The following is a 24,608-nucleotide window of genomic DNA, read 5'->3' on the forward strand; positions in this document are numbered from 1 at the left end:
AATATTTTTTAGCTAACATGTTACTGTTTATTTTTATCACTGTTTTCAATAGATTAGTTGCATATATTTTGTATATTATTTGAATTTCAAATATTATTTGTTTCATCCACTTCTTTGTGGTAAATTAAATTAATGATTCCATTTAGTTTTCTTTACTTGGTGCTATATAACAGGAAGCATAGAGATATATATGTGCATTACACTCTTTCCAAACCAATATGTAAACGACCACTTAGAAAACTGCTTGTCAATAGAAAAATAGAAGATGAATATATCATTTGAGACAAAGGAATGGAACAGAGCACGCATAGACAACCTACTCCCCGAGCTCACATCGTAGATCCTATCTCTACGACCCAGTCTATTGGGAACCCCTGACACCTACATATGGCCGCTCCAGAAATCCGGGGAGTACTCAGTGAAGTCGGGATACTTCTCGCTACAGGAGGCAAAGCAGCAGGTTATGACTTCACATCTAAATCTCGATCCCTCTTGGAATTGAAAGAAGCTCATTTGGACACCAGACCTCCTCTCCAAGCTCAAACTCTTCCTTTGGAAAGCTGCTAGGAATATCCTCCCTACGGGTGAGAACCTGCAAAGGAGAGGCGTTTTAGCAAACAAAAATTGCACTCGATGCGGAGAAACAGAGACAATCGATCATATCCTAATACAGTGCAAGTTTGCTAAAGACGTTTGGCAATTGGGACCATGGAAAGACACTATAGACACTACGGACCTCCCTACATTTGTAGAGATGATGAAGGAAGCAATCAAATGGACGAATCTCCCACCAGCTGGCATCATTGGAAATGCGTTCCCGTGGTTCTGTTGGACGATCTGGACTTCAAGAAATCGCCTCATCTTTGAAAAGAAAGTCGTGACCCCTCAAGAAGCTGCAACAAAGGCAATCGTCTCTCAGCAAAAGTGGGAACAGGCACAAACAGCAAAGCCGCCGCAACCCATGAACACAAATAGCCCTCCCCAATCGCAATCGATCAATCTCGAAGCTGTATTCTGTAACACCGATGCGGCTTGGAGATCCGACAAAAAAACTGTTGGATTAGGATGGATCTTCACCGATAGGGACTCCAACGAAATCAGCAGGGGCTCAGCTCACCAAGGGAACGTCCCCTCAGCGATCGTAGGAGAGGCACTGGCGATCCGAGAAGCCTTACTGCATGCAGCAACTCTACATATCAACCACATCTGTCTTCGCACAGATTCACAAGAGCTCGTTCGAGCTATCACATCGAGAAGGAAATCGACTGAACTCTTTGGGATCCAGTCGGATATCGACTTGTTGGTTTTCTCTCCATCTTCCCCTTTCTCCTCTGTTTCAATTGTCTTTGTCTCAAGGGTCCTGAATGGGCCTGCTGACTTACTAGCTAAATCATATCTCTCAATTTTCTGCAATTTGTAATGGGCCTGAGGCCATAACTTTTTCTTTTTAGTTTTAATGAATTATCCAGTTGCCCAAAAAAAAAAAAATATATCATTTGAGATAGATTGAATTTGTAAGATCTAACTCGTAACATTATGTAAATTAGACTCACTCAACAAAAAGAATATTTCAAACGGTTTGATACTGATATAATAATTGGGTATATAAAATTACAGTGTCGTATATTCAATAATGAAAAAGATAAAAAAAATTTGGTCACTATAAAGAACTTAAAGTGAAAACCACCACCCAAAACTTGATATATCATATAACATAAACCATGACTCTCCAAATTAAGCAAAGCTTCTTGGCCTGAGAAAGATTCCACATTGCTACTTACACTCCGGTTAATTAAGGGATTTTGTTTACACAAAATTAACAAACTTAGAAGAGAAGAAGCGTCAATGTTTGGATATGAAAGGATGGTGCTCTTTTGATTGATAATCTACCTTAGGCGTGAGATTGGTACCATCAAGTAGAATCGCAGATCTTTGAGTACATCACACATTGAGTACTTCTTTGGCTTTGTCTTCAAGCTCTCTATCGTGAAGTCTCGAGAGCCAGGTGTAAATTCCTGAAAATCCTTATTTTCTCCTCAGACACTTTCCAACTTACTCACCCTCACATGCAACTATTCGCAGTGTCTAACTCGATCTCTTCAGAAACATGGTAATGAAAAAGGTTAGACTAAACAGACAGAGTAATATTCACATCTGGTTCTCTCAAACCTGATAACCACGTAGACTTCGCCTTTTCTCCCCCGATATCGTGACACTGGCTGTCGAGAAACACTTTGCCGTTGTGTCGCAACGTCTCAATGGATTTATCCAGAGCCAACCATTTCCTAGATTCGAGTGTTTACCCATCCGCGCCATCAATCTATACGTCCGTGCGTATATACTTGACTGAACGGTTGCAGCTTGCAGGCATCCTGACTCAGGTGCTATCAGAAACGCACACCTCCTCCATTTTCAAAGCTCTTCGCAGCGTCTAAGTCGATCACTTAAGAAACATGGTAACGGAAATGGTTAAACTAAATAGACAATAGTATTATTCACTCATAAATAAACAAAAGAACCACACTTTCAATCAGTATTTTACCTTGGAAAACATTACTATTAATTTGTCAGCTGTTGTTTCAGCCAACCCACCGCAAATATTCTCAAGAAACTCCTCATAATTACATAAGAGCTTCGTACCTCTTGCACCTACACTTCCATGTAAAATCCTGCTAACAAAGTCGAGAACCTTAATTCACGATTCTCAATCACAGTTTGGTGAACATTGCTGAAACACGTTTTAACCAAACTCAACAGCTCAGAAGTGCCATTGCCTGACCGACACTTAGCAACATTTCTTTGTTTTGTACGCCTGTTCATTGAAAAAATAAAAAAGCTCAGATTAGTAATATACCTTGTATAATCAACTCGGAAGTGTTCATTCGATATGGTTTCTATGCCTGACATAAGCTCAAGAAGGACTCCGCATATTGACCCACGAAAAAAGGACTCCAAAGTTATATACATCACTCTTCCCTGTTAGTTGTGATATATAGTAAGTACCTGTTACCATCAAAATAACAACAGTATTTTAATGTCAAATTAAATATATATGATGCGTCTAGCTTACTTGGGCTACAGATATCCAACTGTACACAATTTTCCAGAGACTTGCAAGGCCCTGTCAACTGCCCATTTAGACATACAGAAATCTGAAACCTTTGCTCGCATGTGTTTATCAAGTAAGATGTTACTTGTCTTGAGGTCCATCTGTATGATCTCTTGAACACCATGTGCGACGATGTTTGATCATTACATAAAGACAATCAAAACCATTAAAAAGCAGGTACCGCATAATGTTTGGAACAGAGATTAAAGACTCTTACCATTTTGCTTTGTAATAATGTGACCAGACCTCAAACATCTTTTGCTAATTGAAGCCGTTCAATCGGATAGAATAAGGCTTCGGAGAATGCATCCATAGTTTTTTTTATTCCTCTTGTAGCTGCTTCTTTTTAGGACTTGTTCCCAGCCAGAGCAAACCGAATAGAAATCTTGAAAGTTCTCCATATGTGCCACAATCAATAGCCGAGATAACAAATATTTCGAATGGTTAACGCTTGGGCAATGAAACAATAAAAGGAATAAAGGAATGAACCTGAAGAAGGGCAGAGGCAGACATGAACATATGAAAGGCATGTGTGTTCGTTCGTTCCTAAAAATCAGCATTGCCACACGGCCAAAAAATTAACAGCATAGTGCAAGAGAGATTTTCCGGCGGAGTACTATCCATTGGGTTTTATCACCATAGCTTCAATTTCTTCAGTGGAGGTTTTCGTTTTTGATTGGACTAATCTAGGTGAAGGGTTTATAAAGAATGAAAAGCAGAGGATATGAAACAAATTCATAAACAGAAGCTTAAAGAACATAATTTATTGATAATATTGGTAGTTTTTACTTAGATTTAGAATCCAATTAAACTGTATTGAAGATCATCATTGATTGAGAGCAGATGAGGCTCTGTAACGGAATGAAAAGGAAACAGAGAAGACGAAGTCGATGAAGTCGTAGAATTTCTTTGTTGGGTTTCTTTGTTGACCGGTGACATGGCAGTAAAGACTAATTTTATTGATTGATTTAATTAAATGATGTGGACAGCTTTTGGATGGAGGATATTTTCCTTTTAGTATAGTATAGATAACTCAAGAATGCGATTGTTCCATCTGCCTTTTTAGTAAAAAAAGATGAGCTTCTTCGTCAACATTAAAGAAAAGGGAATTCGTTCAAAAAAATACTGAACATGGTAAGAATGACCAAAAGAAACCTGAACTCGAACCTGACCATTAAAACACTGAACATTTGTTGACTTTTTCAGTTTATTAAGAAACCGTCGATTGACTTACCAGACTAATTCACCGTTAACCGATAGTTAAGACAGTGTTTACTAACCGTTAAATACTGCCGTTAAGTAAAAACGACGTCGTTTCATCACGTCGTTATCTTTAATTAAAATTGGTGTTGGTTGGATTCGAACTCGGCACTCGCGTTTAATGGGAGGGGTCTTTGCCACTGAGCTAATGGACTTTATGGTTTATTACCACACACATTTTGCTTTATTGATGAAACGATGTGGATAATTGAAATAAAATAAAACGTAACCCTAATTTCTCATAAACCCAAATCGATTTGGGGATTTTTCTCAGAAACCCTAAGGCTCTTTGAACTCGTGATGTGTAGTAGATGGTGAAGACGAAGTTCACAAGGAACGGAAGGGAGGTTGTGATTTTCGGAGGGATGAGGAATTTCGATTACGGGAGTGAAGTGGTTCAACAATCGAACAAGGATGGAGACGGTGGTGGGAGTGAAGAAGTGGTTCAACAGTCGAAGAAGGGTGGTGATGCGAGTGTGTCTGAACCAAAGAGATCGGCGAAGAGAGGTGGTTCTGTGAGTTTGTCATCGCCGGAGAAATCGAGGAAAAGAGTTGAAGGGATAGAGATGTTGGCATCTATGGTGGCGTCAAAGACAAGGCGGAGAACTTCATATGGGTCGCCTGTGTCATCTCCGGAGAAGACCACGAGGCGTGGGACACCATATGGTGGTTCCACTTTGTCTCCTAGTCAATCGAAGAAGCAGAAGGTGATGACAAATACTGTGGCTCCTCCGGGAAAATCGAAGAAGCAGAAAGTGATGACAGAGACTGTGGCTCCTCCTAGAAACTCGAAGAAGCAGAAGGTGATGACAGAGACTGTGGCTCCTCCTGGAAACTCGAAGAAGAAGCAGAACGTACATGGTGATGACAGAGAAGAATCTCCCCAAAGTCCGACAAATGCTCTGAAACCTGTAAGTGAAGAAGAGGAATTTGGGGATATAGCTGATGATGGTAGGCTAGAATTAGAAGATGGTAGGCTCACATTAGAAGATGAGGATGGTTTTGGTGGCATCGAGGAAGAAAACTGTAGAGATTTGGGTCTTCATTTTGGTGATGAAGAAATACATGATGAGTGTGAGATTGATGAAGACGAAGGGGATGATTATGCTTGGGATGAAAGTAAAATCCCTGATCCTGTGTCATCAGATGATGAGAATGAAGAGGAGATGATACATGCGCAAGCTTACAGAGCAGACACTGATCCAGAGGAGCTCCTTCAGCTTGGCAAGGTGGAAAATATCTAAGGTTACAGAGGTTCTTCTGGTGCATTGCAAGGTCCTACACTCCTGGCATGTTCAAGTACAACATGGATGAGCTTAAGAGCTATGATCCACTAGCTCATGCATCTCTGATCAAGACAAAGCCAGAGACTTGGTCTAGAGCTTACTTCAAGATAGGCTCCCATTGCAATGATAATCTGAACAACTTGTGTGAGTCCTTCAACAAGACCATCAGGGAGGCTAGGAAGAAGCCTCTGCTTGACTTGTTAGAGGAGATAAGGCGCCAATGTATGACTAGGAACTTCACTCGGTCCAAGATGGCTACAGACAGGAAGACTAGGTTTACCATGAAGACGCAGCAAGAGTTAGACATGGTTGAGAAGAAGTGCCACGAGTGTATATTGCGTTGGGAAATTGGGCCAGAGACTGAGGTAGAGTATCAAGACCAGTGCTATGTTGTGAGTTTGGAGAAGGAGACTTGTGCATGTCGAGGCTGGCAAATGAATGGTATTCCGTGCATCCATGCTGGTAAGGTCATCCTTCGTGCGAAGAGAAAGCTTTCTGAATTTGTTGTTGAGTGCTACACAACTTCTAAGTGGCGTGAGACTTACAGTTATTGGACCAGACCTGTAAATGGGATGATAGAGTGGTCTCAGACAAATATATTAGGTGTGATTCTACCACCTAATCGAACTGGTAATCCTGGTAGACCTAAAAACCATGACAGAAAGAAGGGAGCCAATGAGACAAAGTTTACTACCAAGATGAGCCGTGCGAACAGAGTAATGACATGCTCTAACTGCAAAGAAGAAAGCCACTACAAGAACAAATGTAATAAAGGTTCTGTTCCGAGTCCACCTAAGAAATCACGAGGCAGACCAAGGAAATATCAGGTAAGGGTCTTAGTTTTTTAGCTATTGGTAATGTGTATGAGTTTGTTGAGGTTATTGACCATTTTTTTATATGATACATGGACTACATATTGAAGCGTCTCAAGCTCAATCCTCACAAGCTCCATCCTCACAAGCTCAATCCTCACAAGCTCACTCCTCACAAGCTCAAGCATCACCATGGGAAGCTCCCCAATCTTCACAAGGTCAACCATCACGATGGGAAGTTCCCCAATCTTCACAAGCATCACAGACAAGAACGTGGGGAAGATGGTTCTCTTAGATGATGATGTTGTCCCTTTTGTTTTGTTGTGTAATGATGATGTTGTTTCTCTCGGATGCTCTTGTTTTTCTTTTAGGATGATGATGTTGTTTCTCTCGGATGCTCTTATTTTTCTTTTAGGATGATGCTATCTTATGTACTTCTATTAAGATGCTGATGATGTTGTGTTAAACAATGAAAATGGTTTCTGTTTTGTTCTTTTGGTTTATGTTTTGTTCTTTTTGTATCTCTAATCGATTAGAATGAAGAAGAAGAAGCAAACAAAGTCTAACATCATCATCCATAACATAAAATAGTCTTACAACATGAGTCTTAACCCATTACAGAATTACACAAACATAGTCTCCTAGATGAAAATAACCATTAGAGAATCAACACAAGACATCACAATTCAAAGACAACCAATTCCTACTGCCTCTTTCCCATGAAGAACACAATACAAGAAACTGATGCCACCAGAAAACCCACTTTCATGATCACATTCAGCTTCTTAACTTCATTGCTAGCCTTCCTGAGATTTTCTTTCAACTCTTCCTCCACATTTTTGAGGCGGTCTATCTCCATTTTGAGCTTCCTCAAATCCGATGCAAAGCCATCAACTTTAGGCAATGCATCTTGAACCTCTTCGTAGACAGCTTCATCTACCCATTTATACAAGTGATCATGGACATAAATCATGAACAAAATCTATGTTCAAACAATTTCACACTACCTAGCCATTGAAGCTTTACATAAACACAATCAACAAGACCTATAATCAATTTAAACACGAGAAAACGCTTACATTTCGAAACGTTGGGCATCTAAAGAAAGTTCTTCCTGGATTTTCCTTCGTTTTTGATGTGTAAATCCCAGTTCTTCGACCACAGCCGCATTGCTCCGGGATACCACGAATACCCATCGTATTCACAGACGAATCCTCACAACCCGAACTCATCATGTGACAATCGAAGAAGGAAATGTGAGAATCGATCTTCTAAAGGAAGAAATTGAATCTTCTAAAGGAAGAAATTGAAGAGAATCGAACTCTGTTCGTCGTCCTCGTTTTGATTTGGGAATTAGGGTTAGGACAAGACGTTGTCTTTCTTTTTGATTCATTTAACTGGGATTCGAAGATAATATAATAAACTTTGTTCGTCAATCTATTGTAAAGTCTATTAGCTCAGTGGCAATAAACCCGCACAATGATACACGAGAGCACGGGTTCGATCCTGATAGAGCACATATTTTTAGTTTCATCTACGTCGTTTCATTCATTTGTCTTTAATCAGATAAAGAGACGAAACGACGTCATATTCTTTAACACCCAAAATTAACGTCATCTAAATTATCTGTTAACTCTGATAACGGTGGGATAATTTGGTTAGTCAATCGAAACGTTCTTAATAAACTGTAAAAGTCAATGAAAGTTTGTGCTTTTTATGGCCACACAGTATGTCCAGATTTCCTTTGGCCATTCTTGCCGTGTATAGTATTTTTTTGGACGAATTCTCTTAAAGAAAACAAGCATGTCCTGTTTTAAAAACAAACACGAAGAGCATTGGTGATTGGTGACACCCATTTAGGGTGTCTTAGTGAATTTTTTTAGTATTTAAGTGTGGTTAAGTTATTTTGTTAAGAGATTTTTAAAATTACTGGTTTATTGGTAATATCTGAGATAGGGATTCTTAAAAATTAAAAACTATTCAATATAATTTTATTAAAAAAAAAGTTGAGCATAATACAAGCTTCACTCCCCTACCAGAATACAAAGAACATTGACACATGAATACAGAAGATCACAAGCTCCACTCCCGTGACCACCACACACGAGAAGATCACAAGACTACAAGAACATTGACATATTAATACAGAAGACTACAAGCTTCACTCCAGTGAGACTACATGAGACTGAGCTTGTCCGTGACTACAATGCTACACTCTTTCACTCTTTATGACCTGCAAAACCAAGACAAGAACATGAGACAGAGAACACAAGAACAAGCATTTATATGATTAATAACCACAGTCTTTATATCACCAATAACCAAGACAAGAAGATGCAACAAAGAACACTCTGTTATATGATTAATAACCATAGTCACATACCAACAAGATGAGACAGAGAACACAAGATTACACAAACATAGAAGAAGATTTGCTTGATTAAATCTTCTTGGATTACATCTTCTTGGAGTCAAACACTCGAGACCATCTTGCCAAGCCTTGTTGAGCAGGTGGGATCGATTAAAGCCTTCAACGCAAAAGCTTCTGTCTTTTGTATCAAAGACAAACAAAATTCGTTTTTTAAAGATTGATAGGAAGACAGAAAGTGTGAGTGAGGAATAAAAGCGAACAGTTGGTGGACGAGCCTGAAACTGTTGGTTGTTGTTTCCGAAATCAGTAGCTGCCCTTTCTTCGATCGGATTCTTGAGGAAAAGAAAAAACTAAAACGCAGAGAGAGATACTCGTTGTGAGTGACGAGGCTCTCTTGCTCTCTCTTCCCTTCTCCTCCTCGATCTCTGCATCTTCAGCTTAACCGATTTTGCTTCACTTCGTCGACAAGTAGAGCTCCCCTAGTTTTCTCCCCCCAAACACTACATAGACGACGCGTGGCATTCAAGAGTCGTATGTTCTGTCTTCTAAATAAGATACGTAGCTTAGATTAATTGTATTTTTTCATTTTCTTTAATACCTTATTAAATTTAAAAGACCTAGTAAGATACTCTAAAGAACTGCAAAGATAATAACAAGATCATCCAATAATAATTTCTCTCAACCACAAAAAATTCTTAAAGAGACATTAATCATCCCTATGATCCTATACTTCTCCGGGTTCCATTATATGTTATGGTATCGATCAGAGAATCTCTGCAAAAACCAATGAGGTTTTGGACAAATCCATCAACAGCAGAGTGGTTTCTTATGTCTGAAGGAACATTAGATAACAGATATTTACTTTTTTGGTTTACATTTTTTTATTAGGAACATTAGATACATATAATAGCTTAATATCATTAATATATAAGCTAATAATAAAATAAAATATAATCAATCGTTAAAATTTGAGTAGAGATAAATAAGTAAACATGTTTCTCGTAAACTATGAGTAAATCTTTAATCAAATTTAGAAACTAATTTATTCTTTAATGTAAGATAAAGTAGATTTTCTTGTACCAAAAGAAAACAAATTAGATGCTTAATTGAAATAGGAACACAATACTAATTCAAATAGAAATAGAATATTATTTATAGCTAATAGCTATATACTCCTCTCTCTCTCTCTTTATTATCAATCCCAAAGCAAATTTGATATTTAAAAGCTTATCAAAGAGAAGCTATGGCAAGTAATTCCGAAGTTAAGAATGTTTCTATCGACGACATATCGACCGTTCCTCTATGCAGCCTATGCTTGTGAGTTTAAACATGTTTCAATTGGTTTCCAAAATATTGAGTTTTTTTCTAACAAATTATACATGTGTGTATCTAACAAACTTTTTTTTGTATGTGTTGTATTACCAGCTGCGATTCGGTGATTTATAACATCATCATGCATGTTGTCATCTTCGGCACAGTTGTACCGTTATTCTATCATCTCCAGAGGAACAATGAGTACTTTTCCACGATATCATTCCTAATAGCGTGCCAAATTTTGTGTTTTTTAGTTCAGCTTGGGTTAGTAAAAACTAACTGGCCTGAAGCTTTCGTTTACGGAAGTTTGAGTCACGTGTTTGGTGTTGCTGCAATATTGTTACTACTTCGTCTAATTTCTCCGGTCCTAGCCATGAGAACGTGCATACCAATTCTTGTGTGGGTTGGAATTACCTTCATCTACCAAATAGTTTCATGCCTCTGTCGAGCTATTGAACTCGATGCGAAAGCTAATGCAGCAAATCGTGATCTTGTTTGAATCTTGATGTATAAATTTGAAATATCTTTCTGCTGTTTTTTATATGGTTTATTTATTTATACTTTTGTCTCGTGTTCAACCAAAAAAGATTTATCAAATTTGGGCTAATTCTCTCATTTATTTATGTGTGTATATCTTCTTTATTTATCAACAAAACGTTGATCTTGTTCCTCACAACACAAGCAATCATGGAATCTCTCCTGTTACTAGGAGTCTTGACAAACAAGAGTCGCCACTTTCTCAGAGTTTCTGTTTCTCAGAGTTTTGGAGTCCCAAAGCTTGAGAGGTTTTCTTACTGCTCATTGTTACTTTGTCAGGAGAGTCTATGAAAGTTTTAGGCTTACTTGTTCTATTACATCTAGAGTGACGATGGTGCTTTAGCGGATAGTCATGTGAAATTTTTAGCGTTTGCAAGTTTTCGTTTCTACAATAAACTAAACTCTAAAGAAACTAGTTTATGTGTGTGATTGTTTCATCTTTCTTCTACCAAGTCTTTGATGTCTGACTTAATTTCCACTGCCCGTGAGTGTATTAGAATTATGATATCTTGATTTAACAGGCCGCCAAGCCCTGATGTTACTTTGCCCTAAACTATAGAAATGTAATACCATTAATATATGGTGGTCTTTTCTGAGTGATATAAACGAAAAGTCACTGAAAGTTGAAACTGCAGCTGGCTTCACACACTTATTTAATGAACTTAAAACACTTTGACCACTCAGAGAAAATGCTATCTGCCTCTCTTCCTCGGGACCATATGGTCACTGAGTGATGGTGATGTCTACGAGAAGTCTTGAGACTTGAAACTTACTTCACTCCCTTTATTTAAATATAGATGGACTTAAGACAGTTTGATCATCAGGCAAGAAAAAATGGTGTACATCCAAGAAGGTACAAATGACGGAGCTGAATGGTGCACGACCTAGAAAGTACACTAAGACAAAGCAAAGACAAAGAATGGTGTACATCCAAGAAGGTACAAATGACGGAGCTGAATGGTGCACGACCTAGAAGGTACACTAAGACTTGACCACTCAAAATTTACGGTACATAAGAATAATGGAACTATACATGATTAAATTTATTTTTTTATATCCCCTGCCTTTATAAATGCACACATAGAGACACTACCATTTTATAAACCAACAACCTCTCATTATCTTCTTCACTCTCTTTTTCATATCATGGATCTAGATTATCTGCACGAGAGAGTAACAGAGATTTACGGCACAAATATCACTCTCCAATCGCAAAGTCCATTTGGATGCTTTATTGCAGTGGACGCAAGAGTGTTCAGGCGACTCATTTTCCGCGAAGCCATTCGCCCCGATTTGTTAGTGGAGCAAACTGTTTACTCGAGCCGTGGGGAGATTCTAAACGAATGGTTACCGCAAAGTGCGAAGGACGGTCGAGCGCGGCTTCGTACAGAGCTCCTTTTCTGTGAACCATAATTGGGGGACGTTGAAGAAGTCCTAGCGGGAGGACCCTCCGTGAGTTTTTTTGTGGATCCACTAAGTTGATCAAGTTTTTTTTTTTTTTTGGTGCAACAAGAAACACTAAGTTGAGAGCTAAGATAATGTAATAACACTGTTTTCTCTCATTAAACAACCATCAAAAATCGTGAAGAGATATTTATCATCTCTATTTTCTTGTATAGCTTAATCTTTCAATATTATTGTTTTATCTGCGATAACCAATCAAAGCCGTGGACAGCAAAGTTCCTTGTGGCAGAAGGAAGTGCCAAACGCACACCATCAAGCACTGGTTTTGCAGTCACTTGGCATCCCAGTCGGGATTTGAAACATTTTTTTGTTATTTCTAGGATTAGGATCCGTATGGTAATATGATGATGTGTATGATTACTAGGTTAATTTTCACAACACTCTCTTCTGAGTATGAGTAGAAGCAACTCACAATCAAGCTGCAAAGAGTTGTTTGAAGGTAACTCTTGGAGAAGACGGCAACCAGTACTAGGTTCCTTGGGTGCTTGAGTCCCAAGCAATTTTCTAGTGTTCATTTCTCTAGTAGAGGAAAGTTTTGATATGCCAGGAAATAAAGAAATCTAAGAGATAAGGTTTGTTGTATTTAATCACAAGAGATAAAGAGAGTGAAGCAAGTTTCTATAAACCTCCAAGGATTGTTTATGAAGGAGGTAATCTAAAAACAGGGTAAGAGATGGTTTAAGCTTCAAGGCACTTAACCACAATGTTTGAAGTTACCTAAGAACTCGAAGTCATTGTGGTTCGAACCTTCTGAAGACAACAGAGGAAACAGGGGTGAGTTTTCGAGATTTCAAAAAAAAAAAACAGAGCAAGGGAAGGTGTTTAGTTCCATACGTAGAAAGCAGTGACGGTTCCTGCTGAGTCACCCTCCACGAGCTTAATTTGGATAGAGACTTTACCAAACAAGTAATTGCTTAATGGAGGAACAACAACTTTTCAATCTACTCTGCTTGAAGAGATGAAGCTGTTAAAGGATCAGTCAGATTTTAATCTTTCTTTCAGATTTACCCCAGTGACATATTCAGTTCTTGTTAACTTTCCCTAAAATATTTGGTTTCGTACATGTTCAGGAAACTCGCTTGTGCAAGCCCTCTTGTTTGTCTCCCTCAAGTTGGTACCTTAGTGACTACTTCTCATAAGGTCATAGCGAACAGGTAGGTAACTTTTGTGTGTCTTTAAGAACAACCTTGTTTTTTAGATCTTGTACGCTCTTGTTCCAAAGGTTTGACTTTGTTTTTTTGTTGTGTTGAATCAGGTTGTTGTTTCAACCAGAAGGTCAGCAACAACACAAGTTCCTAATTAACTAAATCTCCCATCTCAGTTGATGTGCCAAGTCCATAATGTTACCACCTTCATGTATGCCTTCTCATTTTCAAACTATGTGCAAACAAGTTTCATTTATCTTGACAATGGTTTTGTTTCATTTTGATAGGCAGACAAAGACAGCAACGAAATCTATGCTCAGATGAGTCTACAACCTGTTCACTCTGTGAGTTTAAATTCTAGCAACTTGCCTTTTATAAACACATTACTTTGGTGCTTTTTAGAACACGTTGCTGTCTAAAATTTCATCTTTAAGTTTCATTGAGTTACTGGATCAAGCTCTACAAGAAGCGTGCGGAACCGAAGAGATTTTGAAGTGCTTGAACGCTGGACTGCAGTGTGTGCAAGAAGATCATAATGATCGTCCTACAATGTCAAACGTTGTTTTCATGCTTGGAAGCAGTGATGCACCTACTACGCTTCCAAATACGAAACAACCAGCTTATGTCCTTAGACGTTTCCCTTCATCAAGCAAAGCTTCTTCATCTAAGATAATAACTCTTGTAGATGGAAGAAAATAACAGCTATCAACATTCAGCTGAGCCTTTAGCTATTTTTTCTCTATTTATTCTCAATAAGCAAATAAGATTTCAACAGAAATGTAATAGCTAATCAACCTTAGACGTATAACATAGACATTATCAAGAAACTTTCTATGGAATGAGATTTTGACTGTGGGAGAAGCCATGGAGAATCCCATTATCTGTACTGACCTTATCATTTGTCTCCGAATAGAGGCTCTACAGAGGAACCTAGAACTTAGAGTCATCTTGATCAACACCATTCAATGTCTCAACAGAAAGATGGCGAGGTTCATTTCTTTCTTACACTTGTAACAATCCATGAATCTTCACAGTTTCCAAGTTGTTGAAGAAAGATTCCACTTCATAGGTTTTGAGATTCTGAGTTATGATACATATTCCCACAAGTCCTTATATTCTATTGCTGTCAAAACATAAGCAAAATGAGGGGTCAAATTAGAACATCGGTTGGGTTCTGGGAGGTCTCAACGGTTGGCTGCAAGTTATTGAAATGATTGGAAAAGATATTTGGCATCTCATTGGGACAAATTCTAGTTTAGGATAAAATAAAGTTATGTTTTATTGATGAATAAGTTTGGTATTTATACCAACAAGTAAAGCTAGAATAAGAAAACTTAAAACCCAAGACAGAAGAGGAAAAACATATGAAAGCCTTATCTAATACCCTAATTCAAACTTATTCGTATGATTCCTAACTCGTAAGTGATATAGGAATCATACTCCAATACATTGATCTTTTTCTATCACGTTTCTTCTGCACAGCCCCCGTGTGTGTATTAGAATTATGATATCTTGAATCCTTGATTTAACAGGTCTCCAAGCCCTAATGTTACAATGCCATAAATCATGTTGGTAGATAAATACCATAAATACGAAGATTTTTGAAAGTTGAAACTGCTTCACAGACTTATTTAATGAGCTTGAGGCCGTTTGTTGACCATTTAGAGAAAATGGCCTCTTTCTATTCCTCTTACTCTTAGCCGTTGCCTTATTTCTTGGGACCATATGGTCATTAAGCGATGGTGATATCTTCGAAGAAAAGTCTTGGAACTGGAAACTTACTTCAGTCCCTTTATTTATATATATATATATAGATGGACTTGGGACAGTTTGATATCATCAGATAAAAATGACCTCTTCCTCTTTGACTCATCCGGTGATGAAGGAAGACGGAGAGTGTATAAACTGGGCGGAGCTTCCGTCTGAATTGACGTCATCTATCCTGGGCAGGCTCGACTCGATTGACATATTGGAAAACGCTCAGAAAGTGTGTACGTCATGGTATCGCGTCTGCAAGGACCCTTCCATGTGGCGGAAGATTGACATGCGTAGCTCTGGAGACTTGGGGTTGATCCTCGAGATGATGTGCCGTCACGCAGTTGATCGTAGTCAGGGAGGTTTGCTTGAAATTGACATTTGTTATTTCTTTACTGATTCTCTTCTCAACTACATTGCCGATAGGTAAATCATCTCTTTAACTCTGTGAAAGTGTCATGGTGCTAGAAATATTTTTTCTTGTGTCTCATCGTTCTCAGTCTCTTACTTTTCTCTACATGCTTTGTGACTTTTTTTAACAATTACTTGCAGCTCAAGTAACCTGAGAAGCCTTAAACTAGCAAAATGTTCTCCTGTAACATCTGAAGGACTTACTGAAGCACTTGTGAAGCTTCCGTTGCTTGAAGAACTCGAGGTCTCATACTGCTCACTCTCAGTTGAGTCTCTGAGAGTTATAGGCCACTCTCTTCCTAACCTGAAGACGCTGAAGCTAAACCGTCTATATACGCCTTTTCCATTCATGGATGACGATGATGCTTTAGCAATCTCTGAAACAATGCCCAGACTTAGCCACCTCCAGCTTTTCGCAAACAAATTAACAGACGCTGGTTTGAACGCCATTCTTGATAATTGTCCGGATCTGGAACATCTCGATCTACGTCAGTGTTCCGAGAGTATCCAAGTTTTTAGACGACCTTGTGACTCGACTGATGATTACCCACACTATGTGACTATTATCCCTACGGATTCATCTGACGATGATGATCCTTATCCTTATGCTTATGATCATGACAGTGACTATTCTTACGAGGATTATGACTTGTATGATTATGATTCTGTGTATGACTTTTAGGAAAAATTTGTGGGTTTACCCCTGCAATATTAAAGAAATAAAGCCTTTTGCAAGTTAGAATTGTTCAAAAAGATTTGTTTAAGCGTTTTGTTTAATGATCATCTTGTTATGCTTAAAGCGTCCTGTATATTGTATATTGTATATTGTATTTGTATTTGCGACTTGCGAGAACTAATTAAAACCTATCAACAGCAAAATTCCTTGTGGCCCAAGGAATGGGCAAACACAATCCATCAAGCTCTCGTCTTGCAATGACTTGGCATCCCAGTCATCATCTTAAACATTTTTTTTTGTTTTAGGAACATTAGCTACTTCGAGTACAAAGAACTCTTTGGCGTGAACAGTGCTGAACATGTCTGACGCGACCACGTCTCTCGAATATAAATGCGGAATTAAAATAATAATAAATAAATAATAGTGCAGCGGAAATAATAATAATAATATGGATACTAAAATCCACGTCATACCATAAAGTCAAATAAAATACCATAAAGTCAAATCCGAAAATAAACATCCGAAATATAAATAACAACATAAGCCCGAAGGTCTGAAAATAGGAAGTAGCGTAAACGATAGAAGTCCGAAGGTCTAAAGGCCCAATAACGATAAGAGATAAAACGATAAAACGATAAAGCCCACGAGCCCAAATAGTAGCACTAGTCCGATATGATCACTCCTGCTCATCGGTCTCACCTGAAAGGGGAAAGAAAGAGGGGTGAGCAACAGGGGAGTCGCTCAGTGAGGTATGAAATACTAAACCGCAAAGCACATACTTGAGTAAATAGAACTCCCACTATGGAAGTCTAGTTCTAACATGAAACAAACACGGCGCCTATTACACCACACAGAACAACAATATATGTCTAGTGCACTTAGACATGCTACAACCAATGCGATGATAGCACATAGATATACTCTCTGCACCCCGCATTTCCTCATAAGGATATAGATATATACACTCCATTTGCGTCGTAATACAGTGGTTCAAGCTGTACTCCGCTAACCTGATGGCGTCGTAAGTACAAACGTCTCTGTACCCCCGCAACTCTCCACAATCATAGGCGTCGTAAGCAAAGACGTCATGTGTTCCCGCCAATCTCCTCAATCATAGGCGCCGTAAGTACAAACGTCTCTGTATCCCCGCCAATCTCCACACATGGACTCGCTTATATATATATTTACATATGTATAACAATTCTTAGCATCAATCAATTCACTCAATCGTTGAATCCTCTATTATCCTATTTCCGGTTTAACAATCAATAATAATAAACAAACAAGACAATCAAACAGACTCAATTCACAGAGACATATCATGTTTCGAGACTACACTACGATAAGAAGAATTCTATACTGGTACGGAATTTACGGAATAGACCCTCACCTTAACAAATGAAGAGAAGTGATATCTATGAACTCCAACTGCTCAAATAGACTCCAAATCTGAAACCACGGCGAAAATTCGAGTCAAAATGCCTTTCGAATGACTCAAAACGGGTCTGGTCAAAGTCTACGGAAAAGTGAACCCGCTGGTCAAAAGTCAATCCGGTCAACCCTTGACCAGAAATCAATTTGATTTAACCAATTGGTTTTCCTAAACCGATTTCGAATTGATTTTAACCGATAGTTTATCCTAACCGAAATTCAATTGATTTTAACCGTCCGGTTTACTCTAACCAACCCTAACCAAATTGCAATTGATTTAAACCAGTCAAACCAACCGGTTAACCGAGTCACCGAGTTGACTCACCGAGTCGACTCAGCCGAGTTGGCCGAGTCGCCGGCGAGTCACCGGTGGTGGTAAACGGCGGCGGCGGCGGAGGGCGGCAGTGGCTTACCGGCGGCGGACGGCGGAGCGGCGACGGAGGATGACGGTGGCCGGCGGCGGAGAACGGTGGTGGCCGGCGGCGGAGACGATTTCCGGCGGCGGCGCGTGGACGACACACGTGACGACGATCCAACTTCCGGAGGCGCGTACGGCTTCGTCTGAGCTCCGATTGCGGCGATTCTGGTGGCTACGGATTCGTCTCGACGAGAGGAACACGATGGTGGTCTTGCATGCAAGAAATTCTCAATGGTTAGGGAGTTATGGTTGATTTACTAAAACGGCCGAAGGTCTGAAAATAGGAAGTAGCGTAAACGATAGAAGTCCGAAGGCCTAAAGGCCCAATAACGATAAGAGATAAAACGATAAAACGATAAAGCCCACGAGCCCAAATAGTAGCACTAGTCCGATATGATCACTCCTGCTCATCGGTCTCACCTGAAAAGGGAAAGAAAGAGGGGTGAGCAACAGGGGAGTCGCTCAGTGAGGTATGGAATACTAAACCGCAAAGCACAGACTTGAGTAAATAGAACTCCCACTATGGAAGTCTAGTTCTAACATGAAACAAACACGGCGCCTATTACACCACACAGAACAACAATATATGTCTAGTGCACTTAGACATGCTACAACCAATGCGATGATAGCACATAGATATACTCTCTGCACCCCGCATTTCCTCATAAGGATATAGATATATACACTCCATTTGCGTCGTAATACAGTGGTCCAAGCTGTACCCCGCTAACCTGATGGCGTCGTAAGTACAAACGTCTCTGTACCCCCGCAACTCTCCACAATCATAGGCGTCGTAAGCACATACGTCATGTGCCCCCGCCAATCTCCTCAATCATAGGCGTCGTAAGTACAAACGTCTCTGTACCCCCGCCAATCTCCACACATGGACTCGCTTATATATATATTTACATATGTATAACAATTCTTAGCATCAATCAATTCACTCAATCGTTGAATCCTCTATTATCCTATTTCCGGTTTAACAATCAATAATAATAAACAAACAAGACAATCAAACTGACTCAATTCACAGAGACATATCATGTTTCGAGACTACACTACGATAGGAAGAATTCTATACTGGTACGGGATTTACGGAATAGACCCTCACCTTAGCAAATGAAGAGAAGTGGTATCTATGAACTCCAACTGCTCAAATAGACTCCAAATCTGAAACCACGGCGAAAATTCGAGTCAAAACGCCTTTCGAATGATTCAAAACGGGTCTGGTCAAAGTCTACGGAAAAGTGAACCCGCTGGTCAAAAGTCAACCCGGTCAACCCTTGACCATAAATCAATTTGATTTAACCAATTGGTTTTTCTTAACCGATTTCGAATTGATTTTAACCGATGGTTTATCCTAACCGAAATTCAATTGATTTTAACCGTCCGGTTTACTCTAACCAACCCTAACCAAATTGCAATTGATTTAAACCAGTCAAACCAACCGGTTAACCGAGTCACCGAGTTGACTCACCGAGTCGACTCAGCCGAGTTGGCCGAGTCGCCGGCGAGTCACCGGTGGTGGTAAACAGCGGCGATGGCAGAGGGCGGCGGTGGCTTACCGGCGGCGGACGGCGGAGCGGCGGCGGAGAACGGTGGTGGCCGGCGGCGGAGACGATTTCCGGCGGCGGCGCGTGGACGACACGCGTGACGACGACCCAACTGCCGGAGGCGTGTACGGCTTCGTCTGAGCTCCGATTGCGGCGATTTTGGTGGCTACGGATTCGTCTCGACGATAGGAACACGATGGTGGTCTTGCATGCAAGAAATTCTCAACGGTTAGGGAGTTATGGTTGATTTACTAAAACGGCCGAAACTAAACCTAAAATACAAAGGGTTCCGACGGTTACCTAAGGGAATTAACGGTGGTGACGGGCTGGACGATATCACTGGACGCGGTGGCTCCGGCGACGAGCTCAGGCGACTCTCTCTCTGCAAAAGATCACAACTCCACTCCTTAGCTCACTATCTCTCTCTCTCTAAAACTTTTCTTGATAACTTGGTGGAGAAAATAAAGTAGAGTGGTGGTATTTATAGGCAAAAATATGGACCTGTGGGTGAGTACATCGTCATTAGCGTGCTAACAAACTCCGTGACCGAAATCGGGTCGTTACAATGTCTCTCTTGCAAAGCAAGTCACGGGCTCTTTTAAAGAAAACGGTGCCGCCTTTTGGTTCGGTTTAGAAAGGAATTGATAAACAGAATTTGTAAAATATCATTGTTTTTGTGATAATGAGCCAAGGCCCATGACATTATTATTTAAAATAGTGGGCTTTATTGTTCTTAAACTGAACTGTTTTGTCAACATGGAGATCTGACCCTCAGAAATGGCGTCTTCTTCAGTGTCTCAGCTGATAAGCTGGGCGGAGCTTCCACCGGAACTGATTTCATCGATCGTGCTCCGTCTTAACTCGATAGAGCTAATGGAGATAAAGCTCAGAAAGTATGTAGATCGTGGCGCTGCGTCTGTAAAGACCCCTCGATGTGGCGGAAGGTTGACATGTTACAACAACGGAGACTTGGGAAGCATTGGTTTCGACCTAGAGATCATGTGCCGTCACGCAGTTGATCGTAGCCAAGGCGGTTTGCTTGAGACCGACATTTGGTACTTCGGTACTGATGAGCTACTCAATTACATAGCCGACAGGTTCTCGATCTCTGATTTCTAGGATTTATGCATGAAAGGTCTTTCTAGTTTGAGTGATTTGAAATAGCTTGTTTTAGTTACTTACAGGTCAAGTAATCTGAAAAAGCCCTTATAAATGTAGTGCCTGCTTTTATATTACTTGCACATCAAGTAAACTGAGAAGCCTTAGACTCATAATCCAATAGGAGACGAGGGCTTTGTCGAAGCTGTTGCATAACTGCCATTGCTCGAATACCTCGAGGTTACATAGGGTTCATTGTCAAGAAAGTCTCTGAAAGTTGCTGGACAGTCTTGTCCAAACCTGAAGAAATTGAGGCTAAACTCCGACCCTCACCCCAACTCTTGTGACGATGAGTTTAGTGGCAAAAAAGCTCTAGGGATTGCGGAAACCATGCCTGAATTACGCCACCTCCAGCTTGTTGGGAACACATTAACCAATACGGGCTTGAACGTCATTCTTGATGGTTGTCCTTACCTGGAACACCTTGATTTAAGCAAGTGTTTCAACGTAAGACTTGAAGGGGATCTGGAGAAGAGATGATCAAAGAGTTGAGACGCCCGGATGACTCAACCGCTGATCACCCATATGGATTTAACATTGAGGATTTATTAGGCCCAAACAACTTTATTGGGATGACTCAACGGCTGGTTACCCGTATGGAACTAGCTTCTATGATTTTATCAGACTCCAACGACTATTACTGGGATGAGTTCTACTACTAGATACAGCACAATGCAGAGGACATGTGGTTTTTCACTTGCCTTGTCAACTTATAGGACTCGTTCGTATTTCCTCTTTTCTCTCATCTCGTTATTTCCTTTAATTTGTGGAAGCTTGAGCGGTGTGGTGTGCCTTTAACTCTCGTTTGAACATTGTGATGATGCTTTTCTGTACTGGCTCTCTTCTGGTGAATGCACTTTGTGAAACTTTTGAGTTAAAACAGTCGTCTTGCTAATCAAGTGTTCTTAACTAATAGGATTGATGGTTAAGAACTTTGGTTGGATTCTGGGAGGTGTATTAATGGTTGCCTTTTAGGTTATTGGTATGCTTGGAAAATATATGTTGCATCTTATTGTTCTTCTTCTCTAAAATTATATATCATGCTTCTAACTTCTAAACACAACTATCTGCACTGCAAGTTATCTGAGAATCCTTAAACTTGCAAAGTGCTATCGTATAATAGACTTGAAAAGCAGTTGTGAACTCCCATTGCTTGAGGATCTCCAGTTTTTTTATTGCTCACTGTCAGCAGAGTCTATGAAAGTTGTAGGCAAGTCTTGTCCAAATCTAGAGAAATTGAATGAAGCTAAACCAGAGTGACGACAATTCTAGAGAATACGCATGTGAAAATTTTAGGTGTTCCCAGTGTATCAATACACTTTTGTTATGTGGAGTCCTTTTTCTTTGCATCTACAAGATTTTTTTTGTCCTACAATAACTAACACTCAATAAAATTTGTGTGATTGTTTCATCTTTCTTCTACCAAATCTTTGATGTCTGACTAATTTCCACTGCCCATGTGTGTATTAGAACTTGATTTTTAAATTTAACATGCCACCAAGCCCTAATGTTACTTTGCCATAAATTATATGGTCTTTTTTGAGCGAAAAGTCTTTGAAAATTGAAACTGTGCTTCACACACTTATTTAATGAACCTGAGGCAATTTGACCATTCAGAGACAATGGACTCTTCCTCTTCGCCGGTTTTTAAACTCTTCGTCGGGACCATATGGTCATTAAGCGATGGTGATATCTTCGAAGAAAAGTCTTGGAACTGGAAACGTACTTCACTCCCTTTATTTATATATATATATATATAGATGGACTTGAGACAGATTGATCATATCAGATAAAATGGTCTCTTCCTCTTTGACTCCGGTGATGGAAGAAGGAGAGTGCATAAACTGGGCGGAGCTTCCGTATGAACTGACGTCATCCATCCTGCGCAGGCTTGGCCCGATTGATATATTGGAAAACGCTCAGAGAGTGTGTACATCGTGGCGTCGCGTCTGCAAAGACCCTGACATGTGGCGTAAGATTGACATGCGTAGCTTTGGAGATAAGGAGTATGAAATCGAGATCATAATGCGTAACTTTGGATACTTGGCGTACAAACTCCAGATCATGTTCCGTCACGCAGTGGATCGTAGCCAGGGAGGACTGGTTGAGATTGACCTTTGGAATTTCGGTACTGATTCTCTCCTCAACTACATCGCCGATAGGTTAACTCTCTCTCTCTCTCTCTCTCTCTCTCTCAAAACCAAATTTCTTTTGTAGAGATATGTTTTTCTTCTTATCATTTTTTTTTTTTAAATTGTTACACTCGATTACTTGCAGTTCAAGTAACCTGAGAAGTCTTAAACTTGCTTTAATGCCCACGATAACAATTGAGGTACTTACAGAAGCACTTGTGAAGCTTCCATTGCTTGAAGAGCTCGAGGTCTCCAACTGCACATTGTGGGGAGATTCTCTGAAAGTTGTTGGCCAGTCTTGTCCTGATCTGAATACACTGAAGTTACACCGGTGCGGAATGGGGCCTCCTCGAGACGTGAGTGATGATGATGCTCTAGCTATCGCTAAAACAATGCATGGACTTCGCTTCCTTCAACTTGTTGGAAACAGTTTGACAGACGCCGGCCTTAACGCCATTCTTGATAATTGTCCTTATCTGGAACACCTTGATCTACGTCAGTGTTTAAACCTTAATCTTGTCGGAGATCTGGAGAAGCGGTGTTCCGAGAGAATCAAAGTTTTGAGACGGCCTAATGACTCGACTCATGATTATCCGTATGATGTATGTTTTTATGATGCGGATCCCCCTGAAGATTATTACTTCATACTTGTCAACGACCATCCTCGCTACGATAGTACGATCAGTGGTGTGGTATTTGATGATATATTCGATTACCTGAATCTCTAGATTTGTGGTGAGATATTTTCATTATTTCTCAAGTACTTTTTCTTTTGAGGATCTTTGCAGCATAGCCATGTGTCTTTTATTTCTGCGAAACTCTTCTTTTTATTATTATACTAGTGGTTTACCCCCTACTACGCGCGGAGCCTATTTTAGTTTTCAAATCTTAACTACTCCCTCCGTACCATAATAAATCTTTTAAAGGTATTTACACATCGATTAAGAAGTTATAAAATTTTATTCATTTTTTTCTCATTTACCTAAAAATAACAATAATTACATTTAACTCAAGCAATAATAAATCATACTGCATAATATAAATAATAAAAAACATCAATTACATTTAATTTTTATGTAAAAACTTAAAAATATCACTTAAAATAAAACAAAAATAATTTCTTAAAAAGACCACTTAAAGTGATACGGAAAGAGTATATGACTATTCTTTTGGATGTTGTATTCTGAATTGTATGATTATGTGTATATATGAATGCTTTGTATTCATGGTATGCGTAACAGAAAGTTTTCATATTTTTATATTAAAACTATTGAATTGTAATGTTGATGTGATCATCTATTGCGATGTTTTTTTTTTATGTTTGTGTGTTTAATTTAAGTGAGATTAGTGCTTAACCATTTTTTTTGGAAATAGAAAATAATGGCACAGAGAATAACATATATAAAAACATATATAACTACACATATTGTATATTTATGTATATTTTCTTAACAAAAAACTATACATTTTTCAGATAGATGTTTAATGTAGTTTTTCCATTATTTATATTTATATTTACTTATTATTTAGTTTTTCTCATATCATATATTTATTTATTCTAGTTTTCTTGCTGTTATATCTATTTTGTCATAAACTTTTTCGATTTCATATCAAATTTTAATATTATGATAGATGTTTAATGTAATATTTCTATTCTTTATATTGTTTATCCACTTATTATTTATTTTACTATATATTTATAAGTATATGTTTAGTTTAGTTTATCTGAATCTTATGTTTATATTTACTCATTTTTTATAATGTATATTTATTTAT

The 24,608-nt window shown here is 39.1% G+C and overlaps 6 protein-coding genes and 1 long non-coding RNA gene across 11 annotated transcripts; 4 read left to right on the plus strand and 3 right to left on the minus strand.

Moving 5' to 3' along the window:
* Positions 1-1,671: 1,671 nt before the first annotated feature.
* LOC108826111 (uncharacterized) lies at positions 1,672-4,036 on the minus strand. 5 transcript variants are annotated; one of them, XM_056995388.1, is made up of 7 exons: positions 3,599-4,036; positions 3,195-3,494; positions 3,071-3,121; positions 2,906-2,976; positions 2,756-2,812; positions 2,543-2,669; positions 1,672-2,443 (listed from the first exon to the last, which is right to left on the minus strand). In XM_056995388.1, exons 2-7 carry the CDS (start codon positions 3,231-3,233, stop codon positions 2,441-2,443), a joined length of 348 nt encoding a protein of 115 aa, XP_056851368.1. In that variant the 5' UTR covers positions 3,234-3,494; positions 3,599-4,036; the 3' UTR covers positions 1,672-2,440. The 5 variants fall into 5 exon arrangements, 4 of the variants coding, with proteins under 4 accessions (XP_056851368.1, XP_056851370.1, XP_056851367.1 ...); XM_056995390.1 differs by having other exon boundaries at positions 3,195-3,221; positions 3,327-4,036; XM_056995387.1 differs by having other exon boundaries at positions 3,195-4,036.
* Positions 4,037-5,352: 1,316 nt separating this feature from the next.
* LOC108825009 (uncharacterized protein At1g43920, Chloroplastic-like) lies at positions 5,353-7,729 on the minus strand. Its single transcript, XM_018598360.2, has 3 exons — positions 7,547-7,729; positions 7,196-7,449; positions 5,353-5,476 (listed from the first exon to the last, which is right to left on the minus strand). The coding sequence occupies exons 1-3, from the start codon at positions 7,700-7,702 to the stop codon at positions 5,353-5,355; spliced, it is 534 nt and encodes a 177-aa protein (XP_018453862.2). The 5' UTR covers positions 7,703-7,729.
* A 705-nt stretch (positions 7,730-8,434) lies between these two features.
* LOC108827632 (uncharacterized) lies at positions 8,435-9,016 on the minus strand. Its single transcript, XR_001945707.2, has 2 exons — positions 8,851-9,016; positions 8,435-8,700 (listed from the first exon to the last, which is right to left on the minus strand). It is a non-coding gene; the product is annotated as an uncharacterized LOC108827632 (long non-coding RNA).
* Positions 9,017-15,138: 6,122 nt separating this feature from the next.
* LOC108827626 (F-box protein SKIP19) lies at positions 15,139-15,484 on the plus strand. Its single transcript, XM_056995391.1, has one exon. The coding sequence runs from the start codon at positions 15,148-15,150 to the stop codon at positions 15,481-15,483; it is 336 nt and encodes a 111-aa protein (XP_056851371.1). The 5' UTR covers positions 15,139-15,147; the 3' UTR covers position 15,484.
* Positions 15,485-15,511: 27 nt separating this feature from the next.
* Positions 15,512-16,146, plus strand: LOC108825010 (F-box protein SKIP19-like). Its single transcript, XM_056994895.1, has 2 exons — positions 15,512-15,552; positions 15,606-16,146. Exons 1-2 carry the CDS (start codon positions 15,512-15,514, stop codon positions 16,144-16,146), a joined length of 582 nt encoding a protein of 193 aa, XP_056850875.1.
* A 4,157-nt stretch (positions 16,147-20,303) lies between these two features.
* LOC108825011 (F-box protein SKIP19-like) lies at positions 20,304-21,645 on the plus strand. Its single transcript, XM_018598362.2, has 2 exons — positions 20,304-20,639; positions 20,727-21,645. Exons 1-2 carry the CDS (start codon positions 20,320-20,322, stop codon positions 20,752-20,754), a joined length of 348 nt encoding a protein of 115 aa, XP_018453864.1. The 5' UTR covers positions 20,304-20,319; the 3' UTR covers positions 20,755-21,645.
* Positions 21,646-22,491: 846 nt separating this feature from the next.
* Positions 22,492-23,612, plus strand: LOC108825012 (F-box protein SKIP19-like). The gene is made up of 2 exons (XM_056993614.1): positions 22,492-22,862; positions 22,978-23,612. The coding sequence occupies exons 1-2, from the start codon at positions 22,495-22,497 to the stop codon at positions 23,558-23,560; spliced, it is 951 nt and encodes a 316-aa protein (XP_056849594.1). The 5' UTR covers positions 22,492-22,494; the 3' UTR covers positions 23,561-23,612.
* Positions 23,613-24,608: the final 996 nt, after the last annotated feature.

Source organism: Raphanus sativus, chromosome 9, assembly GCF_000801105.2.
Source record: "Raphanus sativus cultivar WK10039 chromosome 9, ASM80110v3, whole genome shotgun sequence".
Taxonomy (NCBI): Eukaryota; Viridiplantae; Streptophyta; class Magnoliopsida; order Brassicales; family Brassicaceae; genus Raphanus; species Raphanus sativus.